General features: G+C 34.3%; 3 protein-coding genes across 5 annotated transcripts in view; 2 read left to right on the forward strand and 1 right to left on the reverse strand.

Annotated features, from left to right (window-relative positions):
- Window positions 1-1,264: 1,264 nt before the first annotated feature.
- LOC116016188 (eukaryotic peptide chain release factor GTP-binding subunit-like) lies at window positions 1,265-11,050 on the forward strand. The gene is made up of 6 exons (XM_031256352.1): window positions 1,265-1,386; window positions 2,131-2,612; window positions 2,700-3,577; window positions 3,683-3,722; window positions 9,314-9,781; window positions 9,873-11,050. The coding sequence occupies exons 2-6, from the start codon at window positions 2,151-2,153 to the stop codon at window positions 10,752-10,754; spliced, it is 2,730 nt and encodes a 909-aa protein (XP_031112212.1). The 5' UTR covers window positions 1,265-1,386; window positions 2,131-2,150; the 3' UTR covers window positions 10,755-11,050.
- A 134-nt stretch (window positions 11,051-11,184) lies between these two features.
- On the reverse strand, window positions 11,185-14,957 carry LOC116016496 (protein disulfide-isomerase 5-1). The gene is made up of 4 exons (XM_031256788.1): window positions 14,715-14,957; window positions 13,946-14,004; window positions 13,319-13,494; window positions 11,185-11,540 (listed from the first exon to the last, which is right to left on the reverse strand). The coding sequence occupies exons 1-4, from the start codon at window positions 14,820-14,822 to the stop codon at window positions 11,443-11,445; spliced, it is 441 nt and encodes a 146-aa protein (XP_031112648.1). The 5' UTR covers window positions 14,823-14,957; the 3' UTR covers window positions 11,185-11,442.
- A 1,938-nt stretch (window positions 14,958-16,895) lies between these two features.
- Window positions 16,896-24,815, forward strand: part of LOC116016492 (E3 SUMO-protein ligase SIZ1-like) — a 15,789-nt gene continuing 7,869 nt past the window's right edge. The window contains exons 1-8 of one of the 3 annotated variants that reach the window (XM_031256777.1): window positions 16,896-16,995; window positions 17,163-17,220; window positions 18,007-18,087; window positions 18,621-18,663; window positions 18,773-18,845; window positions 21,094-21,325; window positions 22,271-22,407; window positions 22,681-22,749. In XM_031256777.1, the coding sequence (XP_031112637.1) occupies window positions 17,197-17,220; window positions 18,007-18,087; window positions 18,621-18,663; window positions 18,773-18,845; window positions 21,094-21,325; window positions 22,271-22,407; window positions 22,681-22,749 (659 nt within the window). In that variant the 5' untranslated portion in view covers window positions 16,896-16,995; window positions 17,163-17,196. Of the gene's footprint in view, window positions 16,996-17,156; window positions 17,221-18,006; window positions 18,088-18,620; window positions 18,664-18,772; window positions 18,846-21,093; window positions 21,326-22,270; window positions 22,408-22,680; window positions 22,750-24,815 lie in introns of all 3 variants that reach the window. The other 2 variants (XM_031256779.1, XM_031256778.1) reach the window with 2 other exon arrangements.

A 24,815-nucleotide genomic window follows, 5' to 3' on the forward strand; every position in this document is an offset into this window, starting at 1 on the left:
AAAGAAAGGTGAAAAAGTAGAAGAAATTATAACTTTATAGTACTTTGATAATCACATTTTACTGTTTTATATTCCGTTCGTCCTTCTTGAAAAGTCTGAGTTGTAAGATAAAATATGTGGATTACACCCTATAGGAACCTAGTGTTCATAGCTACTTTCTCAACCTACTGAAGCACAAAGAGTCAACAAATGCCTCCACCGAGGCTCGAACCCACTCCCTTCCACATGAAAGTGTACACCGGATGCCACTTGACCACAAGGCCTTTGGTTAGGCTTCATCATTTTAAACACCCTACAAGTATCATTTATTATATTTGTTGTACACAACTCCAAAATAATGACTATATATGTGACTGTACGTGAAAATGTATATTCCTTTACCAATAATAATTTCATCAAAACAATTGAAGTGCAAATGCATATGTAGTGAATTCCCAATCTTATGTAACCCATCAAGACAAAAATGCTTAATCTAAAACTAATTGGCAATAATTTGACTTCAATATCATAGTATACATGGATAAAGCTAATAAACCTACTCATTTGTAACCCATGACACATGAAAATCCAAATCCACCAAAGTATTCATTCGTCATTTCAACTTTAGCTTCAAAATAAATTGGCATTGTAGAATTCTTTATATCATTCAACATCTTTGAATATAAATCAAAATGTTTATACTTTACGAGCATATAGTAATTAAGTTATATGAATATGTATGTTTGTTTATTATCCAAATGAAAAAAAAAATACTCGAAATTTCGTATTATTATAAATGTAAAAAACAATATTTTAACAATTTCACAGGTAACAGACACCTCATTCATAACCGATAAATCAAGTCAATTTGAAGTTAATTGCATAATTTTAGATTGTTTAAGGATTATATATATATATATATATATATATATATATATATATATATATATATATATATAAATTCAATGGCTCAATTACATTTTCGTGTGTAATTTAGTGGTATACCTGAGACTATTCCCAAAGATATTTAATTAATCAATTGAATAAACTATAGGGCTAAATACTTAAATTGGCATTTCATTCAAAAGGATTTTTTTGATTAAAACTTATAAGAGGGAAAAAAGTAAAAGAAAACTTAAAAAGGAGTCTGGCATGGTAATTAGTGACAACTATAAGGATGTGTTTGGTGATTTTAGAGGAAACAATACAAACGTACAGGGAAAGCGGGATACTGTCCAAGCGGCTGACCAAAAAGGCATCGCATCTGTGGATCGTCGATCATTCAATCCAACGGCCCATGAAAAACCCTAAACTCACCACTCCACCCGAACTTGATTTATAAGCTCCTCGTTGCCTCTCTTCAGTCTCTCGCTCTTGCGGACTCGCTATCCTTTCGCTATTCTCCAGGTTAGACTCCTCTCTCTTCCTCTCTATCTCTCCCTCTCCCTCTCTATCTCTCCCTCTCCCTCTCTATCTCTCTGCATATAGGTATATGTCTGTGCTTCTGTAATTTGAGTTTTCGTATTTACTCATGCTGTTTATATGTTGTATTTGCACATCGATATGTTTAAATAACTCGGTTTATGTTTAATTACTTGAAACAATGCTAATGGTGTACTTTTGCTCCCTGATTAGTTGAGGTGACACTCGTAGTTACTAGACTAGATTGTACTTGAGCTGATTTGCATGTTACTTTTGTAATCGATCGATAGATCTGCTTAGGTTAGGGTGTATTTGATGTATTTGATCTATGGATCTCCTTGAGGTGTTAAGCGTATAAGATTGCATGATATTTTGTGGTATGTGGTTACCATTTGAGATCTCATAGATTTATATCTAACGGTGTTTGTTGGATCTCTGACTGGCCGACGCCAGACTGGGCTTTTAATCGTGTTTGTATTTTATGATTTGGATAATACAAATTGAAGCTTTTATTGTTTTACTCTAGTAGTTGAGGATTTTTTTAATTTTCCAGAGATGAACTAAATTTGTTATTGTTGAGTGTCTTCTGTGTGTGTGGCCGCTGAATCTGTTTATCTGAAATGTTGTATTTCATGTGTGTTATTTAAATTATTTTGTCTAACCTGTAATGTTGTATTTCATGTGTGTCAGCCATTGAAATGTGTTTCTTTTTTCTTTTTGCCATTGCAGGTTTTGCTAACTAGAATAGAATGGGTAAGGAGAAGGTTCACATTAACATTGTGGTCATTGGCCATGTTGACTCTGGTAAGTCGACCACTACTGGCCACTTGATCTACAAGCTTGGAGGAATTGACAAGCGAGTTATTGAGAGGTTTGAGAAAGAAGCTGCTGAGATGAACAAGAGGTCTTTCAAGTATGCCTGGGTGCTTGACAAGCTCAAAGCTGAGCGTGAGCGTGGTATCACCATTGATATTGCCTTGTGGAAATTTGAGACCACCAAGTACTACTGCACTGTCATTGATGCCCCTGGACATCGTGACTTTATCAAAAACATGATTACGGGTACCTCACAGGCAGACTGTGCTGTCCTCATTATTGACTCCACAACTGGTGGTTTTGAGGCTGGTATTTCCAAGGATGGACAGACCCGTGAGCATGCTTTGCTTGCTTTCACCCTTGGTGTGAGGCAAATGATTTGCTGCTGTAACAAGGTTAGCTTTAGTTTATATATGAAATGTATCTATCCTTTTTTTTTATCAAATGATGATATCTAACCTTGTCTGCTTTGATTTCTGCAGATGGATGCCACCACCCCTAAATATTCTAAGGCTAGGTATGATGAAATTGTGAAGGAAGTCTCATCCTACATGAAGAAGGTTGGATACAACCCTGAAAAGATTCCATTTGTTCCCATCTCTGGTTTTGAGGGTGACAACATGATTGAGAGGTCAACCAACCTTGACTGGTACAAGGGACCAACTCTCCTTGAGGCTCTTGACATGATACATGAGCCCAAGAGGCCATCTGACAAGCCCCTCCGACTTCCACTTCAGGATGTGTACAAGATCGGTGGTATTGGAACTGTCCCTGTGGGTCGTGTGGAGACTGGTATCCTGAAGCCGGGTATGGTTGTTACATTTGGACCTTCTGGTCTTACCACTGAAGTTAAGTCTGTTGAAATGCACCACGAAGCCCTTCAGGAGGCACTTCCCGGTGACAATGTTGGGTTCAATGTGAAGAACGTTGCTGTGAAGGATCTGAAGCGTGGTTATGTTGCCTCTAACTCCAAGGATGACCCTGCCAAAGGAGCTGCTAGCTTCACCTCTCAGGTCATCATCATGAACCACCCTGGACAGATCGGTAATGGATATGCTCCCGTGCTGGACTGCCACACCTCCCACATTGCAGTGAAGTTTGCTGAACTTTTGACCAAGATTGATAGACGGTCTGGTAAGGAGCTGGAGAAGGAACCCAAGTTCCTGAAGAATGGTGATGCTGGTATGGTGAAGATGATTCCCACCAAGCCCATGGTTGTTGAAACCTTCTCTGAGTACCCACCACTTGGTCGTTTTGCTGTGAGGGACATGAGACAAACGGTTGCAGTTGGTGTTATCAAGAATGTTGACAAGAAGGATCCAACTGGTGCCAAGGTCACCAAGGCTGCCCAGAAGAAGAAGTGAGCAATGTTGCTAATGAGATCATCCATTGAAGGAATTACTTATATTTGCGTTTGTTTTTTAAATTTTATCAGACATTTTTACTAGTTTTGGATTGGCTCCAGAGTTGGTTTGAATCTCTCCCCACAATGTGCTGTTATGGAAGTATGTCTGGATGTCATTTGTAGTTTTTTTAGATGAGCTACAGTCTGTGTCAATTTTGTGCGAGTTTAAACTGCCATAGGCATTGTGCTTTTCACATCTTTGAAGAATTCAAGTTTTAATTATCTTTACGCTAGTTATTTTTTTGCCCCAGCACAGGTTTCCCCGCTTTTTATTGTGCTCTTCTCTGATTTAATTTTATCATTTGAGCATGTATTAAGGAATTCTTAAAAAGTTAATAGTAAAACAAATGAAGTTGTTTTTCTCTTATGGGAATTTGGTTGTGAAATTTATTTATCAATTTGTGGTCAAGTTGCAATTGGCTAAACCATTATTTTTGTGAATTGCTTAAGGGTGTGAAATAAGACAATTTGATGTTTGAGTAGCATCCATCTAGGTTGCGATTCTTTTGTTCATTCTCCGGACTTTATCTTAGACTTTTACACTCTTAATATGTAAGATCAATGCATCAAGAAAGATTGAACTACCTTGTCCAGATTCCAAACCTTTACTTTTTTCATTAATAAATCCAATTTTCATGTTTTTAATTCCTTTTTGGACTAACTAGATTGTTTTTTTTTTTTTTGAGTAGTCAACAGTTGACTCCACGGAATTTCGAATCCACTCTCCTATCATCCATATAGGAGTGTTAACCGTCCTATCATCCATGTAGGAGTGTTAACTGGGATATTGAATATCAGACCACAAGGTCTTTGGCAACTAGTCAACTGTTGTATTAACTAAGTATTTGATCATCTGCTTAGCTTTGGGCCATAAACCCCAACAATAATTCATTCCCCTTGTTCGCTAACTCAATTTATACAATATCAGTCAATAAGGATTAATCATTCTAGTAGATATATGGAGACAAGGAATACAAACAACTTCCTAGATCCCCAGACGGCCCAAGGCTTTAAGTTGTAGGTTTATAAAACTAATCCCTTGATGGTAACAAAGGCTAATAGGCAATCAACGGCTTGTGATAAGATTTGCAAAGAGTAGTTAAAGTGGAGTGTGCAGCAAGAAGAATTCCAAAGGGACTTTAGACTATTAAGGATGGGGCTGGATTGGTTAGATCAATTCCAATTCTCAGATGTACAATTGCACACAAGACCCTTGGGAATAGCCTTCATGATGAATGAGAAAGAAGTGGTTTCACCTGGAATCTCTATGAAGGAGAATATTAAGTATGAACAAAAGAAGATGTTGAACCAATTTGATGAACTGTTTGCAGAGCCTAAGAGTTTACCACCATCAAGAAGACATGACTGCACCATTCCATTGGTGATCAATGCCCCCCACCCCCCCCCCCAGCAAACCTGAAAGCCTATAGGTATACTTATCATGCTTAGGAAAATATTATAGAGTAATTGGTGATTGAGATATTGGAAGCTAGCTAGGATTATCTCAACCAACACTTCACCATTTGCATTTCTAGTGTTGCTAGTTCCCATGAAGTGAATGTTATGCATAGACTATAGGGCTTTAATATATATATATATAAAGAGAGAGAGAGAGGATTGGGTATCACCACATAAGAATGAAGAAATGAGAGGAATTTAAGGCACACCAAGGGCTTTATGAGTTCAATGTGATCCCATTTGGATTAACTAATGAAATGCCCCTGCAAACTTCCAATTAAGCTCTAATGAATGATGTCTTTAAGCCTATTTGAGGAAGCTCATTCTAGTTTTTTTTTTTTTTTTTTTAGAATACTTCATGAACTCTCAAAAACTTACTCCCAACTTTTACTCTTACTTGTGTTCAAATTTGATTGGAGGGAGAAAAAATGAATGGATAAACATCATGACTCCCTATTAAATTGAGCAATCAAAACAAGTCAAATCATAGGGAGTAGGAATTGAAATACATGTAGAATTACTCTTTTCAATATCATATTAGTATACAATAACCATTCTAAGGAGTGTAGCATATTGAGCATGTGGCATGGCACTTCCACTACAAATTTCAACAATGAATTTGTGGTGGAAGCTTATGCCTCTCACAAGAGAGAAAATATGTGGCAACTCTACTTAAATTTATCAGTTATTGACTTGATAATTATCAATCAGAGATAGGACTATGGGCAATGTTGATGCAAGGATAAGGTGTTCCTTAGAATTGAATGAAGCAGTTTGCTGTGAGGAAGGGCTCTATAGGTTGGGAATTGAACTTATCTAAAGTTTGCATCCTTGTAGGCAAGTATATATAAATGGCGGTTAACTTTTTTCATAAAATATATATTTTATAACTTTATATATTGCGTAGTTTATATAATAAATAAATTTTATGTTATATAATTATCAGGGCCGGTTTTTTTTATTTGCGGGACCCTGTACTAGTAATTAAGTGTGGCCCTATCAAAATATAAATAAACTGCAAATTGAAGAAAATTGCAAAGAGAAAAATGCAAAAAACTTAATTTTGGACCAATATAATCACAAATACATATATTAACTATTAGGTCAGGGTTGGACTAGGGGCCACCAAAATTTTGGGGCCCTGTGCGGTTGCACGTCTTGCACGCCCTAAAATCCGGCCTTGATAATTATATTAATATTTATATAAAATAATTAATTATACAATTCAAGTTGGTAACATAATATGATTGATTTAAATATATCTTATTTATTATTTATATTTTATGTTATATATATCAGGTTGATTCATTAAATGTCTACCAAAAAAACAGTTATATGATCATGACCTTAATGAATTATATAAATATAGAATCATGAAAAATAAAAGATGTAATTATAAAAATATATAATGTTTGAAACTAATTTATATAAATATAAAATCATACGACATGTGCAGCAAGTATTATTAGTATAGTTGGTTATGATAAGTATAAATTGTATTGACAGATTAAGATCAGAGTTTAATTCTTCTTATTAACCCTTCAAAAAAAAATTCTTCTTATTAACAAAATCTGTAAACACTAAATCAATTAAATCACAAAATATATTTGGATACTTTGGGAGTAGGCTGAGTGTGGGCTACACGGGCCAGACCCAATTTAGGTTGGGTTAGAAATTTGTCAATCTAACCAAGCTAGTTGGAACGTTTTGACAATTTTAATTCCAGACTTGTTATTTCATAAACTATATTTTCCATTGTGAGAATAGAGGAAACATGAGACTTTTTGTGCTTCTTTTCGTTATGACAATATAGAAAATATGGGACTTTTTGTTTTTTATTGTTCTTAAAGGACTTAGGTTTGCTACATCACAAGAGTGACACAATTCTTATCTTAAATTTTATTTAGATAATTATGTGAGTGAATTTTAAACTAGAATTCTTGTGTCCATCCTTCTATCTCTTGGTTAATTATTTTCTCCAAAGTCTATACATTATTTGTTGCATCTAAAATATTATGCTTTCTAATTTGAGCCCTAATTTCATGTATTATTGCATCTTAATCTTGTGTTTTATTAGTTATGTTACCTTAGTTTGCTTTATTCTCTATTTGACCATTATTTACTCTCAAATTGTTATGGATTTCTTGATTTCTAACTTGTATTCTAATATTGTCTAGTGCACTTTATTGTTGCATGATATATAACATAGCTCTAAAATCCCTATGAAACGACACATTTCACTCTTACTCATCACTATACATGTGTCATGTACCATTGACCATCATGCACACATTTTAAGCCTAATTTAATCAATTTTTATATTCATCACGGCACACAATCACCCACTTGCACAATTTTTTATTTTTTTTGGTATGATGTCCAAATTAACATTTTCATTGTTTGTAAATAATAAAGATCATTACATGAGACAATAAAATGATATATATTTTTAGCACAAGCTCCGTGATTTTAGTAGTGTTAGTGATGTTTGTATTCGGAATTAGAATGTGTAAGCTTTAATTTACATTTCCGTACTTAATTTGTTATGTTTTGAACATGTATATGTTATAACTTAAAAAGGTTAACGACTTCCGTATAAAAAAGACCAACAACATAATTTTGTTAAAAATTTAATATTTATACACTCACATGTCATATAATTAGGGATCAGAATAGTAACTTCACAATATTTCACTAACCAAAACTATTTTTCTTTTTAATTTTGTTAAAAAATAATTGTATAAGAAAAAGGAAAAATGGGTTCTTGTTGAAAACGTGGGAAAAATAGAAAATTACTATAGGGCAAAGAGTTTAAATTGATCAATTAGTGAAATTATAAGGGTTAAATTGAAATTATACCCAAAAGGAAAGGATTAAAAGGAAAGGAAAACTTGAAAGAGGAGACGCGCATGATAATTAGGGATAATTATAAGAACGTGATAGCAATTTTAGAGGAATCAATACATACGAACTGGGAAAGCGGGATACTGTCCAAGCGGCTGACCAAAAAGGCATCGCATCTGTGGATCGTCGATCATTCAATCCAACGGTCCATGAAAAACCCTAATCTCATCTCACCACCTGAACTTGATTTATAAGCCCCGCATTGCCTCTCTTCAGTCTCTCGCTCTTACGGACTCTATATCCTGTCTTTTGCTCTCCAGGCTAGAGTCCCCCCTCTCTCTCTCTTTGCATCTCGATATCGGTATGTGTTTCTGTTATTTGATTTTCAGACTTAGCCGTGCTGTTTATAGGGTTTAATTTCATATCGATATGTTTTTATGACTAGATTCATGCTGAATTACTTGAATTAATGTTAATGATGTTGATTTTCTCGCTGTTTGTTTGAGGTGAAATTCGTGTAATTGCATATCGATATGTTTTTATTAACTAGATTTATGCTTAATTACTTGAATTAATGTTAATGATGTTGCTTTTCTCGCTGTTTGTTTGAGGTGAATTTCGTGTAATTGCATATCGATATATTTTGATAACTAGATTTATGCTTAGTTACTTGAATTAATGTTAATGATGTTGCTTTTCTCGCTGTTTTTTTTTTTAGGTGAAATTCGTAGTTACTGGACTAGATTATACTTTAGCTAATTTGCATGTTACTTCGGTTACTGATCGATAGATCTGCTTAGATTTGGGTTATTCATGAATTTCATCTATAGATATCTTCTCTTTGAGGTGATAATCGTAAAAGATTGTATGGATTCATGTGCTTACCATTTGAGATCTATATATAACGGTGTTAATGCATTTGGGGCCGGCTTTTAATCATGTTTGAATTGTATGTTTTTGATATTGATTACTGAATCTAATTTTATCATTAAATTTGAAGCTTTTATTGCTTGATTCCTTAGTTTTTTGAATAATCATTAATTCTCCAGTGATGAATTGAATTTGTTCACTGCCTATAACCTTTCTTTGTGTGTAGCCAAATCTGGTTAGTTGATCCTTGTTCAGTTATCAATTAAATTTTCTTCATAAATTATTAACTGCTGCAACCTATTCATATCAGTCATTTAAGTTTTTGTTTTTCCTATAATGTTGTATTTCATGTGCATCAGCCATTAACATGTTTTTAAAAAATGTTTTTTTTTTACCATGGCAGGTTTTACTAAATAGAAATGTTGTATTTCATGTAACCTGTAATGTTGTATTTCATGTGTGTCAGCCATTGAAATGTGTTTCTTTTTTCTTTTTGCCATTGCAGGTTTTGCTAACTAGAATAGAATGGGTAAGGAGAAGGTTCACATTAACATTGTGGTCATTGGCCATGTCGACTCTGGTAAGTCGACCACTACTGGTCACTTGATCTACAAGCTTGGAGGAATTGACAAGCGTGTTATTGAGAGGTTTGAGAAAGAAGCTGCTGAGATGAACAAGAGGTCTTTCAAGTATGCCTGGGTGCTTGACAAGCTCAAAGCTGAGCGTGAGCGTGGTATCACCATTGATATTGCCTTGTGGAAATTCGAGACCACCAAGTACTACTGCACTGTCATTGATGCCCCTGGACATCGTGACTTTATCAAAAACATGATTACGGGTACCTCACAGGCAGACTGTGCTGTCCTCATTATTGACTCCACAACTGGTGGTTTTGAGGCTGGTATTTCCAAGGACGGACAGACCCGTGAGCATGCTTTGCTTGCTTTCACCCTTGGTGTGAGGCAAATGATTTGCTGCTGTAACAAGGTTAGATTTAGTTTAGCTTAAGTTAGTAACATATGAAATGTATCTATCCTTTTCTATCAAATCATGACCTTGTGTACTTTGATTTCTGAAGATGGATGCCACCACCCCCAAATACTCCAAGGCTAGGTATGATGAAATTGTGAAGGAAGTCTCATCCTACATGAAGAAGGTTGGATACAACCCTGAAAAGATTCCATTTGTTCCCATCTCTGGTTTTGAGGGTGACAACATGATTGAGAGGTCAACCAACCTTGACTGGTACAAGGGACCAACCCTGCTTGAGGCTCTTGACATGATCCATGAGCCCAAGAGGCCATCTGACAAGCCCCTCCGACTTCCACTTCAGGATGTGTACAAGATTGGTGGTATTGGTACTGTACCTGTGGGTCGTGTGGAGACTGGTATCCTTAAGCCGGGTATGGTTGTTACTTTTGGACCTTCTGGTCTTACCACTGAAGTTAAGTCTGTTGAAATGCACCACGAAGCCCTTCAGGAGGCACTTCCCGGTGACAATGTTGGGTTCAATGTGAAGAACGTTGCTGTGAAGGATCTGAAGCGTGGTTATGTTGCCTCTAACTCCAAGGATGACCCTGCCAAAGGAGCTGCTAGCTTCACCTCTCAGGTCATCATCATGAACCACCCTGGACAGATCGGTAATGGATATGCTCCCGTGCTGGACTGCCACACCTCCCACATTGCAGTGAAGTTTGCTGAACTTTTGACCAAGATTGATAGACGGTCTGGTAAGGAGCTGGAGAAGGAACCCAAGTTCCTGAAGAATGGTGATGCTGGTATGGTGAAGATGATTCCCACAAAGCCCATGGTTGTTGAAACCTTCTCTGAGTACCCACCACTTGGTCGTTTTGCTGTGAGGGACATGAGACAAACGGTTGCAGTTGGTGTTATCAAGAATGTTGACAAGAAGGATCCAACTGGTGCCAAGGTCACCAAGGCTGCCCAGAAGAAGAAGTGAGCATTGTTTGCTTGATGGGGATTTATTTGCTTTTGTTATTTAAAATTTTGTCAGACTTTTCTAATAGTTTTGTATTAGGCTCCAGATGATCCTCCCATTATGCCTTTCTTGCCCATTTTGTGGGTTAGTGATGGATTTGAGTGAGTTGGTGTGAATCTCTCCCTACAATGGGCTGTCCATTTGTAGCTTATTTTTAGACGTGCAATAGTTTTTCAATTTTCTATGAGTTTAAAGTTTAAACTGTCAACTGATTGTGCTTGCTTTTCAAATCTCTATATATTTCTAGCTTTAATTTATGACTTTGCCTAGCAACTTACCTCGTTTTTTGTGTGATCTTCACTGATATAATTTTCTTTACAATTAGAATAATTTTTTTTTTTTAAATTAACCACAACTAATTGTGAATGGCAGTTTAAACAGCACCACTGAATAAATTAAGGTCCAAAAGTATTCATGCCAGATTTTCACATTTCACATTGGTACAGATGGGAATATGTGATCAGAATGCAAAAATACCGCAGAGAACTAACTGAATTTGATTTAATAAAACGTGATTTCTAATCTATTTTAACAAGAAAATCTGTAACCAGAATAAAAAAGCAAAACAAAACTAAAAGCATTATCCAATCAATCTAAAGTGCCACGCTTGGCCTGGAAAATTCTCATCCCCTGTTCTTGTATCCATAAATTATAATTCTTCTTTATCCTCGCCACTTTCTGCTTTCCTTTCTGCCTTTTCTGCTTCTTCTAATGCAAACAGTTTAAGTGACTCCACATCCCTTTTACCTATTACAACACAACGTGAAGATGTAGGGCATATATGTAATGTCAGATTTTCTTCGACTCAAAAATCCATCAGCACCAGCAAACATGGTAGTCAATGTCCAAAATATCGTCAAATATGCCAAATACAACAATTCTCAATCATTGGTTTAATCAGAACGACACACTTCTACAATTACCACAATAATGTTTTCGTTTATCTTAAGCCTCGACAACTATTCCCTACCCTACAGTTTTTGGTCTTTCAACCTACATGATCAGTAATTAATTAGTTATGTAATCACTTATCCATACTACTGAATTTTTATTTTTTATTGTTTCTGTTTCTATACCTACTCTATAATAGTCCTTGTGTCAATCTAACCTCTAATCTTTAGTACATAGGGTGCCCATTTTTATAAGTTTTAATTTATCGATTAGCTTCTCAACTAAATGACAGGTTTTCTTATTTATGCTTATGAATAAAAATAGTATGCTATAAATAAAGTACACTAAAGATAAATACGGAGTAATTAATAATTTATACAGTATATGAACACCCTAACAATACTTACAGTATAATTTATGAGCATAAAGTTTTAATTTATATATCTGTGTCCAAATAAAAATTGCAGGTATCCATCAACTCATCAAGTACGTGCAAAATTACCCTCACTAACAGTAAATAATGTTGACCAATATTGATGGAATGGTAAAAAAGTTGATAACCAGCATTGATAAACCAGTAGTATTCAGCTACTGACCAATGGCCTCATAACATTTGCAAAACTTGAATTTATCTTTGATGTTGTAAATGCAACTTTTAGGGGCAAATGTCTCCGCTTTTTTAAAGGATAAAACACAGGTACATTTCTATAGTTTTTTTAATTTTAACTTTTTCTGGCCAAAATTTTCAAAGAGACAAGGGAGGGGAGGAAAGTTAGGAGCCACATGCATCTTACATATATGTTTTCTATTAGATTTTGATGCAGTCACTAACAGATGGTTAAAGGGTACATATGGATGAAAGAAGGCAATGTTGAATGGTGGAGGAATGATGAGTGGGTAATTTCTAAAACTAGGGATTAGGCTGTAATGACGGGTAAAGAATAGGGACCACAGTGAAAATACTCCACAGAAAGCATGAAAGTTACCAGTTTCAGCAACATGGCAATGCTTACACTTTACAGTGTTTAATGGTTATAATGGATGCAGAACTCTAGCAAAACATAATTAATTATCTTCTTGTTAAATCCACAATCTCTCTTTGGGCTGGGGAGGTGGTATCAACCCCCCCCCCCCCCAACCCAAATATGGATTGCCTTTGGTGCCATAAGTTTGGGCTTGGAGTTCAGGGTTTTCAGGGTCTACCCAAAAAATGCACACCATAACTGACAGAAACAAAAGTAAAAGGTTTTAAACCTCTTGCTGATTACATGTATTTAAGCAGGAGGGAAAAGGCTAGCTATAAGAACTAGCATGTCATTTCTCTCCAATAATTTGCAAAGAACTTGTCCCCTTACTCTATAACACTACGAGTTTTTTTTTTTTTTTTTTATCACTGAATTTCTTGGGCAGTAAAATATGTGGTCAATGCAAATGACTAATGTCCCATCTCATATAACCCCCTTAGACAGATAACCATTCTTACTCAAATGGGCAGTGGGCACCATACTAACTGAGAAAATAATAAATAAGTCAATTTCTCAGTAAGAACCAACTAGAACAATGAAAGAAACCCTTACAAGCACCCTCAATATAGAAATCTTGATGCGATTAAATGAAAGAAAGCAATTTCTTACCTTGAAATTTCGCAGCCTCTTCTCCATTGTAAAAGAGCTTGAATGTTGGATAAGAATGGATATCAACCTTTTGACATACAGGTTTATTTGTGCCACAATCAACCTCTCCAATCTCTATCTCATCCTCACCTTCTGTTGCCTTTCCTAAATCTTCCCATAATGTTCCCAAGTTTTTACTGGAAAAGGAAAATCAGAATAAGGCTTACGCTGAACCTTCTTTAAATTACTTAACCTATATATAAAGATTCTAGAAAAAGAAACTAAAGAGTATTACAATATCAAGTGGTCAGGTTTTAAATTACTAAACCTATATTTAAGAAACCTTCATCCTCCCTTGACATTCGACTACCCCGCAAAAGGTAAGGAAAAAAACTCTATAGTCCAAAGGACCTATTTTAATAAGAATTAATCAGACAACCTAAGGTATCCACTCCATCACATCATGCCCTAAGCATTTGTTCTAAACATTCCTGCTAGCTAATTATTACGGAGTATAAGAGAATAATGATAACCCAGAAGTCAAATATCTAATCATCTGACATTGCAAAAGAGTTCCAGAGGCAGCAGAATAATATTAAGCACGGATATGAAACAAAGAGACGGAGTCAGGGAGACTGACATTCTTACCAATGCTTGCACCAAGGAACACAAAATTTCACGAACCAAGCAGTATGCTTCTCATTTATCTAAATGATGATACCATTTAAAACATATCAATTAGGGATCAAGAACAACGTAAGTAGAATAAATAAGCAAATAATAATGGCAGTGAGGATACTACCACCACGCACCATGCATCATTCTAAAGAAATGAACAAAAAAAGCACTTATGAAAAATAATTTGAAGCAAATAACTTATATAACACTGCATCCCCATCATTTTAACCATTCAGTTGTATGCCTTAAATATACTCTAAACCAATTCTGCCTTAGTACCAGGTTGTGTAGCACACAATACTTGAGCTCATATTCATTTTCTCCCCAAGTTGGGAAATCCTGCTAGTCTACTACATAACTAACATAAGGATTCCGGAACTGGCTTGGGATGGAGGAGTTATCCATCTAGTATTTTCTATTTTTGAGCATGATGTAAATCTATATTAAACCACTCCTTTTGCTCACTCGAAAAGAGAACTAACAGTTCAACAATGAATAATGGAGAATGTGACACTAATGATTAAATTTTAATTTAAAATCAGGAGAACTGAATATAAAAAATTCTCAAAGGAAACTGGCTAAAGCCTACTATGAAAAGCATCTGAATTAAACCATAAACCCTATCTATTCCTGAAAGGAAAAAAAAAAATCGATCTTTGACTAATAACAGTACCATCAGCAACTGTAAGAACCAAAAAATAAAATTAAAAAAAAAAAATCATAGCTTATTTATTCTTACCTTATCATTGAAGGTTTCAGCTGTGAGCGTAATGACCTCAGCTTTGGTAATATGCATACAGCTGTAGAGAAGAATTGAAGAAATCATAAGAATGTAAAAAGATCTCATCGCTGCTCTCTTCTATTGGTTCTCAGATTTGCTTCGTTATAGTCTAAGGCGATTGGTGTTGCAGTATTACACGATTTGATAATGAAATGAAGATGGAAGAGGGGCCTGTTCGCGAAGAAAATCAGATCCCCCAAAACCTCTGAATCCACTGTTCTTTTATTTCTTTTTAATTACTTCGAACACCCCGTGAATTATGCCATGACACCGGGTCCACCTTGTAAAGTTAACTCATGTTCATATTTACAGTTCAAAAATTGTATGTTCACAGTTTTTAGAACTTTATGTTCACAATTTTAAATTTTTTGAAAAATGAGTAGAATTGTATAATTATATATTTTTATTATTTTATTTAAATTATAAAATATATAAAATAATAATATTTATTAAAAAAAAAAGGAAACAAAAAAAAAAACAAATCAGCAAGGTTTATGGCCGAAATCAGAGTAGTTTTGGCGGAAACTAGTCCATTTTAGTCAAGAACTAGAGAAACTGTCATTGTGACCATTCCGGAAAATGACTTCTAAATTTTTTGTCTGAAAATTGTTCTGAAAAAATGAGCTTATTTTCCTTGGTCAACGGAAAATAATTTTCGCTAACTGCATTTTCCAAACGCTACCAAACACCAAAAACTCGAAAAATGATTTTCAAAAATCCTTTCCCGACTACCAAATACACCCTTAAAATCCATAATAGAGACCTATAAATGCTCAGTGAAGATCCAACTAATGGGCTATGGGCCTAATGGGCATAGCGCGACAAATTTTGTTATGGACCTCGGCCCACCTTGCAAGGTAAACTCAGATTCATATTCACAATTTAAAAACTCTATATTCACAATTTTAGAATTGTATGTTTACAATTTTAAAATTTTATATTCACAATTTTAAATCTTAATATACAAAATTACATTACTCAATATTCATAATTTTTTAACTCTATATTCACAATTTTGTTATATAGATTCAAAATTTGTGTTATACTATTGAATATAGAGTTATAAAATTGTGAATATAAAGTTAAAAAATTGTGAACATAGACCTAGGTTCACATTGCAATGTGGACCATGGTCCATGGCATAACATCATTGGACCTAAGATTGGTGTGTAACAAGTAGGGTTAATGACAAAAATGGGTAGAAAAACAAAGAAATTTGATGGAAATATGAAGCTTTTGAAAGTTGGACAAAAATAGACAAAACTCATTTACTAATTGCGTTTCTTGTTAGGAAATAATGTATATATTTTTTAAATTTCGTAATCTACATATGTATACAGACCATACACGCAAGTGAGACTCTCGTCTCGCAATACAACAGGTTGAGTATCTCCTTCCCATCGATTATGTTTTTATAATCTATATTTTGACTTTGATGAATAAGGAAACCAACCTTATTTGGCAAGGGCGACCAATAAAGGTCTCCTTCATCGAAGAAGGCGATCTTTTGGTCGATGGTGATATTTTTCGATAAGATTTGACCGGTAACTTGCTAGTTATCGATAAATTTGACTTATTTGATCAAAAATAATATGTTTGAGTTTTTAATTGCACTTTTTTAAAGTTTAGCTTGCTAATTTACTTTTTGTGTAAAATTTAAAGACTTATTTGTTCCTAAAATTTGTAATGTAATTTTAAAAATATAAATTTTTTATACTAATATTAAATTTAATATTATAAAAATTAATTTGTAAATAATTCTAGTTAAGTCTCGATAATCAAATTAGACCTATAAAATGAGTTAAAATATAGTGTCTTGATCTCATGACCTCCCCATGAAAGGGTCACTACATGTCATCCGAGCATAAGGTGCTTGGCAAGTATAGTGTTAATTAATTTGCGGGTGTGATATATAAATATATAAAATGCATGTAAAATATTGTAATTTTTCATAGCAAAAAATAAAAAACGTTCCTACCAAATTCGCGGTCACTGCCACGACCGCGCTGGCACAGAAAAAGTACCGAAGTGGAAAACAGCACGAAATCGCCACGTACGCGTGAGAGCACAGAATCCAAACCCGGTTTTGTTTGCACCAAATAAACCGGATTTGAGAAAGGTACGATACGTCCGTAACAAAGCGAGGCAACGCGAGCCTCGACCCCGAGTCCCTGAGTCAGAGTCAAATAAAATCCTCAAAATTACCGATTACTGTCCCTCACAACACCTCCCATTCACTGTAAGTCTTCGCATCGTTACTCTATGCATGTATGTGATTATGTGAATTTGATATGGATTTTGCTCCTTCGTCTTTAAACTCTGTGGATTGATATCGAATTTTGATCAGATCAATTATTTGTTTGGGAGTTGATTTTTGTTGCCTGATTAGTTCATCTTTAGCTGCAGAAAACCATTCATTTGTCGGCAGGGAGGTGTGAACATGGATTTGGTAGGAAGCTGCAAGGTATTCAGCTCTGGTTTAACACCTTTTTTGTTTGAATTATTATTTTTAATAAATTTTTTTGGGTGAATTTTAATTTCGCTACCTGTTTGTGAATTTTAGACTCTTGACTTTGTGATGTGGATCGTGGTGCTTTACTTTGAGCAGAACGGAAACAATTTAAAGTGAATTTTGGGCCTTGTGGAATTGCTTAGTATTGGGAGTTTTCTTGATTTTGCATGTATTCGTCCAAACAAATCTATTTTATCATATGGCAGATATAGTTATTTGCAAAATTAGTACAGCAGAGCAGAATTTAGTATGAAACTATGAGTGATTGATCATGATGCTTCAGATATGATGATATGCTCATAACAGTTAGTTATTGAATTTACATTTCTTTATATTTTAGAATTTGTGGTGAATCATAGTTTGTTTTATTTATTTTTTAATTAGGAGTGCAAATAGATGCAGCCATGGTTTTGGAAGTGAGATGGAATGCTATTGCTTCACCTTTTAACTCAAACATTATTTTCTTTAATGGAGTGCTTGCTAATTTTTCTTTCCATATCTTTTGTCTCCATCCTTGGGAGGAATATTATTTAGATAAGTTTATTTTATTTGATTATGGTTAGGCTTGTTTCAAAAAAAAAAAAAGAGTGAAAGCTATTTGAGTTTTAAATGGTAAATTGGAAATGATATTAGGGTAGAATGACTACTTTAATGAAGAAATGCTTCAATTCCTGGGATTTTTTTTTGGTTGCTTATAACGTAAAAAACTACTACTTTGTGTTTTATCATCTCTATTAGGACAAGTTGGCATATTTCCGGATAAAGGAACTCAAGGATGTTCTCACTCAAATTGGTGTATCAAAGCAAGGAAAGAAGCAGGTATGACTCTCTATTACACTGTGTAGAAAGATTGCATATCTACTTTCCCCATTCCTGAAGGCATTGTATCATTTTCTTTAAACAAATTTGGATGGAGGGTTGTCAGCCTTGTACTACAGACCACTTATATTATTTTTCATTTGTTTGTCTATGTGTTTATGGTAAGAATACTGTACTGAAAACCTATAGTTGATGAGGTTTTCTATGGGAGCCCTTTTTGTAGGGAACCCTCCTGCTATTTGCATTCTATTTTAAGTTTATGTTGCTTTAACTTTTAGGAGTTAAAAAACTGTGTCATGGTGCCCTCACCAACTATCTTTTCTGTAGTGAGTCTTGCAAACTGTGATATTGAGACTGTACTTATACCATTGCTGGAATAGCCTTCATCCTTCATGAGAGAAACTGGGGTTTATGGTGCACTTACTGTTAAGCTGAAATCTTTGGCACCTCCATCTGTCTGCACGTTGCCAATAATGCAACACAACATATGTTACTGCTACTTCATGTCAATAACATCTTTATTTGTTTTGTAGGACCTTGTTGATCGGATATTGACTATCTTGTCTGATGACCGGGGTAAGCTGTCAAGGAAAGTACTTTCTTTTGTACATTAGTGCAAGGAAACTTATACAGGGTGGCCTAAGTTTTGTATTTATTCTTTGCTAACGTAACCGGCTGGGATTAGTGTCAGGAAGCTGGGCAAAGAAGAATGCTGTTGGCAAGCAACAGGTGGCAAAAATTGTGGATGATATTTACAGGTATGTTATAGTTATTGATGTCTACTTTTAGACTAAAGAACATCAAGGTCTAGTTAAAAAGAAAAGAAAAAAGTAAAGGCCTTAAATGTGAAGATTTTCAGTGGAAGTTATGTGCTTTGTATTTTTAATTTCAGCTTGTGTTTCTGGGCTATGGTCTTGTACACTATCAGTTCTCTAGTGATTGGAGATGAAAAAGTTTTTAAACTAGCTATGTAATATTATTAAATTATAATGATATGACCTATCTAAGAACATTGAATTACGTAGAAACTTTAAAAACCTGAATCATTTTACTAGATTATACATTTTGTCTCTTGTTATATTTCTTAATAAAAAGTATTATTAAGTTTGTTAATATTGATTTTTAAAATTATGTAAAAAAAAAAATAGATGATATTTTATATTTTCATTCCAGAGCTTGATAAGTATTTCATTTCTACATTTTTAGGTTGAGTGGGGAAAGTGTATATTACATAAGCATGATGGGTTAAAATGTTATTGATCCCTGTATAACAATGGGGAGTGAGGGGTCTGAAATTACCCCTTTTATGTAATGTTATTATATATCTGTTTTTGGTAGTCACATCCCATAATATTCAGGCCCATTTTAGAAGGGTTTATTTTCAGCTTAGTTGGGCTTATCTGGTACTATACACACTAAAAAAACCATTTTTCACTATAAGCCATTTTAGACCTGGTGTTAAGAGTCCTGCATTATGCATGGCTTCCTTTTTTACTAGAAATGCTTATGTATTATTAATACTTGCGAAAATGTATAAAAAAAAAGCCCTTGAACTATACAAGATTGTGCAATTAGACCACTAAACTCCAAAAAGCTCCATTAAAACCCTCCACACTGGTTACACTGGTTTTGCAACAATAGGAAACAAATGACTTATAAAATCTGAATCTGCCTAGGCATCTCGTTTATTTTTAAAAAATAGCAAAACAATCAAGAGGTAATGAAACTGAAACAATTGAAAAACAAAAAAAAAAAATGCAAAAGAATTTTTGGAAATTACTTGACTCAGGTTTCCATGGTAGAGAACATCAGAGAAGCTTAAACTGAAAACGAGAGAAACAACCACCTTACGCTGCCTGGTGCCCTGGAGGGTTTCTTCCTTATCTTTGACTGTTGCAAGATGTGTGTAGGAGTCTCAGATCTGGTCTTTGACTGTTGCCAGATCTGGGAATGACTCGACAGTGGCTCAGGTGAGAACAACAAAATCTGCTATAAAAAATGAAGGAAGATGGACATAGCTGGAGGAGTCAAGCTTGAAAATCCTAAATTTGAGCAGCACGATGCCAATAGTTATTGAGCTATTTGTTGATGGTGATGTTGGACGTCAATAAATAACAAAGCTTTAGCAGGAGAAACCCATCCATTTCAAGTGCTGTGTTGTTCGTCACTGGAAAAATTTCAGTGATTTTAGCAAATTGTGAACCACGTTTCATTGTTATTGGACCAAATAAAGTAGCCTTTTTTTTAAATTTTAATTAATTATTTTTTATTTTTAAACCAGATTTTCTTTACACCCATTGAAAGCTTGAACCAAGTTCAATACCTTCTATTTTTTGTTAATTATTACTATTAAAATTTAAATATATGCCATATCAACCCTAATGGTACAAGTGGATGCCAACTCAATGGCTTTTAACCGTTTACCTACTAAAAGCGCTTAATTGCACTTTTTTTGTGAGTTGGGGGTCTAAATGGAGCTTTTTGGATTTCAATGGTGTAATTGCACAATCTTGTATAGTTAAGAGCATATTTGACCCTTTTCCATTAATACTTTGCAATGTTTAATAATGTAAATATGTATGCATTTTTCACAATTCTTCCAATGATTAAACTCTTAGTATTAGTTATTCTATAAATGTTTATTTGGAGATTTTCACAATTCTTCCAATGATCAAACTATTAGTATTAGTAATTTCTATAAATGTTTATTTGGAGATTTTCACAATTCTTCCAATGATCAAACTCTTAGTATAAGTTATTCTATAAATGTTTATTTGGAAGTGTGAAAAACGTTGAATCCAAGATATTTTATTAATGATGAAAAGTTACGGAGTATTATTATACTATAAATTATGCTGAGTAGTTGTTAGAATTATAGTGATTGAAGCATTTCTGCTCCTTCTATGATACGGAGCTGCTGATAAGTGATGTGTACTCTGAATTATTTATGTTCTTGGTTATACTTCCATATATGGTTACAAAGTGATCTTCTCTTTCTGTTTCTAGAAAAATGCAAGTATCTGGAGCACCTGATCTTGCATCAAAATCGCTAGTCTCTGGAGCACCTGATTTGGCATCAAAATCGCAAGCCTCTGGAGCACCTGATTTGGCATCAAAATCGCAAGGATTCTCAGATAGTAGCAGTGCAAGGTTTAAAGATGAAATAGAAGATTCTTATAAGATGGATAAAATTCAATGTCCCTGTGGAAGTACCTTACAAACAGAATCAATGATTAAGGTACTAGATACTTGTATATTCCCTCCCTGCCTAAGGCTCCATTTGGGAGAGCGGTTATATTATAGTGATTAGACTGGTGGTGGTTAGATTAGAGAGGTTAGAGTTGTGGAAGATGTGTTTATTTACAAAAACAGTGGTGGTGGTAAGATTGGAATGATAAATTATCATTATGGATATTTGCATAAAATATATTACTAATAATTTTTATTTAAAGTTCTAACAAATAAATAAAAATAAATTTCATTTAAATATTTATAATATAATAATTTTAAGTTTTTAACACACTTCTATTCTTTATTTGTAATATTTTCGTAAAAAATCATTTATTATAATCAATATAGTTATTGATATATTAATATTATATAATAAATTTAAAAAAAAAAAAACTAGAAAGAAGCTGACATTGCCCAAGTTTCCCTTTGGGAGCATGAGGCTTCTCTATAAAAGGGGAGCCTCATGCTCCCAATATCACAAGGGAGGTTGTGTGCTCAAAATCATGGCTTCTCGGAGTAATTTTTTAATAATAAAATTTATTTTAATTAATCAATAGTTGAAGGGGCATTTTGGAGATTGTCTACAAAAGGGTCCAGTGGGAATTTGGCCTACGGCTTTTGGGGTGGTGCGGTTGGCCAAATGACCACCCCAAATGGACAGCATCCAAATGAGTTTCTTTTAGCATTTGGAGACTGGAGGAGTGAAACGCTCCCACCGCTTTAAAAGCTGTCCCAAACGGGGCCTAAGCTATACCACATATAAGTAGACACATAGATCTGCATACAAAAAAGATCTTCATTATATATACATACACACGCATACTCTAAACTGTTTGCTATAGACATTCTTCCCTTAATCTCAGCTTTGGATGTGTATACTTGTGTTGCGTATATAGTATTTACATTTGAAGTATTTGTTTCTTTTATCTAGCTTCACTACTTTCATCTGCAGTGTGAAGATCCCAAATGCCATGTGTGGCAACATATTAGCTGTGTTATCATTCCAGAGAAAGCTGGGGAGAATGGTATTCCACCAATACCACCTGGAACTTTCTATTGTGAACTGTGCAGATTGAGTCGTGCTGACCCGTAAGTGACACCATTTTCTTGGTTCTTCTTTACTGTTGAGATTATCTATTGAATTAATGGACTAGAATTGCTAATAAGCCTTATTTAATTGATGGAAGCCTTAACCTGGAGTTCCTAACTGTAGCAATAGTATTTTTGTGTCTGAAGAATCAGATCTTCAAATCATAATCTATTCCTAATACTTCATTTCAATGCTCACAAGGACTTCTCTCTTACATGCTTGCTTGAAGTTTAAAATAATTTTAAATTTCTAAACAAATATTATTTGTGCAGCTATTGGGCACCAGTGGCAAATCCTTTACCTCCAGTAAAGCTGACTATTACAGATGTCCCATCTGAAGGGTAAATGTCTGATGTCCATTGACAATCTCCTAAAGTTTGCTTCTTTTAGATTTATTTGGCTTTATCTTTTTCTTCTTCAGTTGTGATTTATCTTTTCCTTTTTGGTGTGCACAATCCTTTCGGATTACATTTCTGTTTCATAATGGGATTGGCTACCTATGTACTTTATGGATTGTTTTGTAATTTTCAGTGTTAATCATATACAAAATCTTATTTGATGTTTAAGTTGTATTGCCTACTCACCTAAATAAGCTGGGTTGTAGGTTTGCCTTAGGAAGTGCTGTTTTCTCTCTTTCCCCTCCCCTTGTATTTGGTCTTAAAAATGTTATAGTTATGTGTGATATTATTAAAGGGAGTGTTTGGCAAATAGCTGTTAGTGGATTGGGTTAGCGGGTTTGACTAGCTGATAGCATTAGCTGGTTGTAGAAAGATGTTTGGTAAATTAGCTATTAGCTGATAGTTGATTACATGCAAAATGACCTTTAAGGGTATAGTTTATTTTCTCCAAAAGTTGATCGAAAAAGCAGCTTTTTGAATTTTAACGTTTTGGAGCAATAAGTTGTTTAAAAAAACTGATTAACCAAACACTCATATTGACTGTTTAACCAAGTCAAACAGCTAATAGTGGTCAAACAAGCCAAAATTGGCTGATAAGCTAACTATGTTACCAAACATGGCCAATATTTTTGGTGATACTTCCACTGAATTTTATGAACTAGTAGGGGGGCTTGTTTTGCATATTCTTTTTGTGGGGTATAGGCAACTTGACTTCAAACTTGCATTTGTTGATTAGAACAAGCATCAACATGTACAAGGATACATGATAATATGTTAAGTTTTTTTGCTTTATTCATATAAGGTATTTTTTTCATTAAATATCTTTGATATATATATATATATATATATATTTTTTTTTAATTTTTTTTTTAATTTTTTTTTTTTTTCAGTTAAAACCTTTAAATTAATATGCTTTGGTAGTAAGGTTTTCAACTTTTTTCATAGCTTTGGAATATGCTTAGAAGAGTTTACATTTATATGTAATACGGAGTACAAAATTGTGTTTTGCTAGGCTGGTAGGGGAAAGTTGACTGAAAGAGGAAGATTTTAAAACATTTGGACAAAAATGGGAAACTTTTGGTTTTTGGACAAACCCTAGTAAAAAAGCTTTTGGGAAATGCGTTTTTGGTGTTGACTGGATAAAAAACTCATTCCCCAAAAGCTTTTCTACTTTTTATTTATTTATTTATGTTTTCGAATATATACCCCAAACGCATTTGCTTAGATAATTTTTTGAATAGCATAAACGCAAGTGGGAAATACTTCACCTTGGGAGTTCCGCAGTATTTACAGGGGAGTTTGAGCCCTTTGTGAAGTAAAACGCAACTAGGAGTTGCCTTTGGAGTCAAACACAGCTCCCTTCCTTTGCTAGCCGCCGGCAACCGACCAGCAACCGTATACGCTACCGGGATCTGGCTTTTTTTCCCTTTTTTCTTTTTTTTTTTAAACGCAAAAGGGAAATGCGTTTGGAGTATGTATATACGGTGTACATACTACAAACACAATTCCCTTTTGCGTTTGGACTTTAAAATAGAAAAAGTGACAAACGCGTTTTCCACTTGCCTTTATGGTATTAAAAAAAAAAACCCAAGCACATTCTAAAAAAATACAAAAGTAGAAAAGCTTTTGGGAAATGCGTTTTTGATATGGTCAACATCAAAAACACATTTCCCAAAAGCTTTTTTCCTAGGGTTGTCCAAAAACCAAAAGGTTCCCATTTTTGTCCACAATTTTAAAATCTTCCTATTTCAGTCAAAAACCCAAGGTTAATTACTTATATTTACAAAATTACAAGAGTTGAATAGTTGATCCTTTTAGTGAATGGCTCTGTTTGGTAGAGCTTATAGCTTATTTTAAGATACAAATAAGTTATAAGCTTTGCTTGGTTAAACATGGGGAGATTAAAATAATGAGTAGCTTATTTTGAAATGCTACCCCAAGTAGCGTTTCAAAATAAGCTCCTGGCTTTTTTAACTTTTTTTTTTTTTTTTTTTTTTTTTTTTTTTTAT

This window comes from Ipomoea triloba, chromosome 4 (genome assembly GCF_003576645.1).
Source record: "Ipomoea triloba cultivar NCNSP0323 chromosome 4, ASM357664v1".
Taxonomy (NCBI): Eukaryota; Viridiplantae; Streptophyta; class Magnoliopsida; order Solanales; family Convolvulaceae; genus Ipomoea; species Ipomoea triloba.